At 35.3% G+C, this 4,315-nt stretch overlaps 1 protein-coding gene across 1 annotated transcript in view; it reads left to right on the top strand.

Moving 5' to 3' along the window:
- The window catches only part of PRKD3 (protein kinase D3), a gene marked incomplete at its 5' end in the record, with an annotated part of 42,717 nt that extends 40,368 nt beyond the window's left edge, over positions 1 to 2,349 (top strand). Inside the window, 2 exons of the mRNA XM_006755906.2 lie at positions 772 to 933; positions 1,478 to 2,349. Coding sequence (XP_006755969.2) covers positions 772 to 933; positions 1,478 to 1,630 — 315 coding nt within the window. The remainder of the gene's footprint in view (positions 1 to 771; positions 934 to 1,477) is intronic.
- Between the last annotated feature and the right edge of the window lie 1,966 nt (positions 2,350 to 4,315).

The following is a 4,315-nucleotide window of genomic DNA, read 5'->3' as shown; positions in this document are numbered from 1 at the left end:
TAAGATAGGTTGCTTTTTTTAGTAGCAGAAACAGTATCACATTCATCTTTGTATTGTCCAACCCTGGTAACATAGTAGTACTCAAGTAACATTGGTTGATGGAGATAAAAGATGCTGAGCCTAAATGAGGGAAGACCAAATCAACGCATAATATAATGAGAATCAAGACTTGGATAAATAATTACCTTAAAAACAAAGCCATGTCTTGAGCATAGACCTTCACAAATACTTGCCCCAAAGAGTTCTGTGTAATTAGCTAAAATTTGATTGGCAATTGGTGCTTATTCATGGACAGCATAAAGTTAGTGTCAGAAGACTGAAAAGGTGAGATGGAAAAGAAGTAGTAATGGCCGAAACCGGTTTGGCTCAGTGGATAGAGCGTCGGCCTGCGGACCGGGGGGGTCCCGGGTTCGATTCCGGTCAAGGGCATGTACCTGGGTTGCGGGCACATCCCCAATGGGAGATGTGCTGGAGGCAGCTGATCGATGTCTCTCTCTCATCGAAGTTTCTACCTCTCTATCTCTCTCCCTTCCTCTCTGTAAAAAATCAATAAAATATATTTAAAAAAAAAAAAAGTAGTAGTAATGGACAAGGGCAATTATATAATCAATTTGGGGAGACATTCTTTCGCCTCAGTGCATCAGCTCTCCATAATTTGGAAAAATTGTAATGTGCGATACTTTTTATTTTGTTTGCTTTACTGTTTATTTTCCTAAGCTGTTTTTCTTCCTTTGCCATGTATTGCATACAATTAATCCTGCAACGCTTCAGAATTTGCACCATCCTGGGATTGTAAACCTGGAATGCATGTTTGAAACCCCAGAACGAGTTTTTGTAGTCATGGAAAAGCTGCATGGAGATATGTTGGAAATGATTCTATCCAGTGAGAAAAGTCGACTTCCAGAACGAATTACTAAATTCATGGTGACACAGGTATCTTAACCATTTTTTTAAACAAGAGAATAATTTTTTGACAGTGAAAGATAACTGCTTAGTTTTTTAATTTTACATTTATCCTGTTTTAGAAGCAGCTCTCTTTTATGTTAGCATTGTTTCTTTTTAAAATTTTTAAATTACACTTGACACAGTATTATATTCTTTTCATGTGTGCAACATAGTGATGAGACATTTATAACATTTACAGAGCGATCACCCTGGTAAGTTTAGTACTCATGTGACACCATACATGGTTGTTACAGTGTTACTGACTCTCTTCCCTATGCTCTATTTTATTTTTTATCTTTTAGTTCAATATACTGGAGTGATTAGAAACTACACAAAATAATTAAATAGCATTATATGTATTTTACATATTCCTTATGTGGGAATTGTTAATCTTGAAGAACAGAGTAACACAGTTAAATACTGATGAACTGTAGTTGGCTTTTCAAATTATTGTATCATTCAACAGGTTAGATTGGAGTTTAGCTATTATTTTTCCAGGCATTGAAAAAAAATCTGTTTCTTTCAATAACAGATACTTGTTGCTTTGAGGAATCTACATTTTAAAAATATTGTGCACTGTGATTTAAAGCCTGAAAATGTGCTACTCGCATCAGCAGAGCCGTTTCCTCAGGTGAGATATTCTCCAAACCTTCTTAAGTATCATTTTAAATATCTTTCAACATGATAAAGTACCTACATAACAAAAAGCCATGCTGTAGGTTCAAGTATATAACCATTTTACAGCCAGTAAGGATTAATACCTGAAGAGTTTGAATTCAGATTTTACTAATTATATTGTTTATTTTTATGAAAGACTTTCTAAACTTAACCAGATCTCAAGGAATACCTTCTGCACGTAGACTGTTTGCAGTTCACCTCTCTCTTTGGGTTGGGGTTGGGAATAAAGTGGGGGAGAATCAACCTTGGTTGGTGCTCGTTGCTGAGCACAAAACAAACTGAGGGGTAACCCTGAATTGGGAGATACTAGATTTTGATTATCTAGTTGGCAGGAAGCCAATTCTTCTTGCTCTTTAAAATATTATATTGCAATCATTTTCACCAAAACCTATATAAGAATTGCATTTCCCATCACCACCAGTACTCAAGCACATATAATACCATGTGTGCCCTGTGTGTGATGCACTGGTTTCATTTTTTACTCAGTTAAATTTCATTTAATTAAAAAATGTTGATCTTGATCCAAATTTATTTCATCACCTAAAAATGAATCATAACCCAAAGTTTGAAAAAGTTTTCCTGAGGAAGTATGTTGGCAGTACCTTTGAATGGTTTTCATGATTGTGTCATTCATTGATGAACCTTCCAAACAGCTAGAATATCTGTTGTTTATATACTATTGTCTATATACATTTAAAACATGTACAGCTAGACAAATGCCTAGAATAAAAACAACAGATGGCTATTTTACTTGGTAAATTCAACTCAAATTATCTTTCAAAGAAAAAAATGTGTTAAAAATTATTTAACCTTTTTACTTTTAAAGAAGTAATCATATTCTTTCTTTATAATGCCTATGTGGTTAGAAATTATTCCTTATCATTGCAAGGTCAAAGAGAGTTCCCTAGTCGGTGGTGCAATTTTTTTAAATAAGGTACTTCCATATCTTATCTCAGATCTTCAAAATAGTATGGGCAAAGGATACACGCCCCCACGGCTAAGACTAAAACTCCAGCTTTCTGACCTCTACTTTAGTGATCTCCATTGTTCCACTAGGAACAAAGGGAAAATAGCATAATTTACTTGATAGTCTTTTTTGCTCAAGTGCTAGCTAGCCATGGTCATACTTCTTTATTCTGTTGCCAAACTGCCAAGTCATTTTACTTTATCAAGATGTTAGCTAAAATATGGCATTAACAACAAAATGAAAGAGTTTATGTTTCTTCATGGTCAATATAGTCCTACTCTTCAAAGACTCAAATAGAGAAATAGCCAATTTCAGTAATGACACAGAACAAATATCATCATAAAAACATCTATGAGGGTCCATATCCCCAAAATAGCATTTAAATATACCTTCATCTTTGCTCTCCTGTCAATATTTGTATTACTGATTTGTACAGGCCAAATTCCTTTTCTCTCATTTTATATTAATGCTTTCTCTGAAGACATTTTGTGAATGAGGCATTTCCTCTGGAAAGTACTTATTTGCTTATTCAGCATGGATGCATCATTCATCACCAAACCTGAACCTCTAGATGAGTGTTCTGAGCTCTACCAAGCTTATCAAACTTCCAGAACTCTGTTCCCAAGTGGACATGATAATGAATCTGGCTACCTGCAGATATGATAAAAAAAAGTCTACATAAACATCTAATTAGCACTAATAGTGCCACAGGCATAGAAAGCACTGTTATTTTTCAAGCAGTCTTTAGCATTACTCTTCTGCTGGCCATATTAATAGTTATCTTTAATACATTTCAATTTCATTTACTTGCCAATTTATAGTATTGATACTTGGGAAGACAGATTCTAGGATTAAGCAAAATAAAAAGTGGGTGTTTTTTTTAATGTTTTTTAAAAATTGATTTCAAAGAGGAAGGGAGAGGGAGAGACAGAGATAGAAACATCAGTGATGAGAGAGAATTATTAATTGGCTGCCTCCTGCACGCTCCCAACTGGGGATTCAAGCTTGCAAACTGGGCACATGTCCTGACATTATTAGGAACCGCGACCTCCTGGTTCATAGGCTGACACTCAATTACAGAGCCACGCTGGTTGGGCAAAATAAAAAGATTTTATATATCATAACTTCTTTTCATCCAGCAAACATTTATTAAGTACCTTTTATGTCCAGGCACTGTGAATCCACTGGGGATTAAAAATGAAATACATAGCCCTGACCAGTTTGGCTCAGTGGATAGAGCGTCAGCCTGTGGACTGAAGGATCCCAGGTTCGATTCTGGTCAAGGGCATATACCTTGGTTGCGGGCACATCCCCAGTAAGGGATGCGCAGAAGGCAGCTGATCGATGTTTCTTTCTTTTTTTCTTTTTTTAAAATCTATCTCTCTCCCTTTCTCTCTGTAAAAAATCAATAAAATATATTTTAAAAAAAAAGTTTAAAGTTCTACCTATATAATGATAATTTCTGTATGTACAGACAACTCAACTGGTATGTTCATTAAGCATCTCCAATTCCCTAGAAAGGACTGATTCTTTACTGAGTATCCTGTTTAATGCCACCCTCACATACACAACTATCTAGGCCAGAAACCTCAGTCATTCTTGCTTATTCTTTCTACACACTTTATATCCAAATTAGTCAGTATATCTGGTTGAGTTTATCTACTAAACCTCTCTTAAATCTATTCTCTTTTCTTCATACCCTGTTATTTCCCCTATCTTCTTTTG

Source organism: Myotis davidii, unplaced genomic scaffold (assembly GCF_000327345.1).
Source record: "Myotis davidii unplaced genomic scaffold, ASM32734v1 scaffold151, whole genome shotgun sequence".
Classification (NCBI taxonomy): Eukaryota; Metazoa; Chordata; class Mammalia; order Chiroptera; family Vespertilionidae; genus Myotis; species Myotis davidii.
Note: the sequence above shows the minus strand (reverse complement) of the source record. Positions and strands in the feature narration are given on the sequence as shown.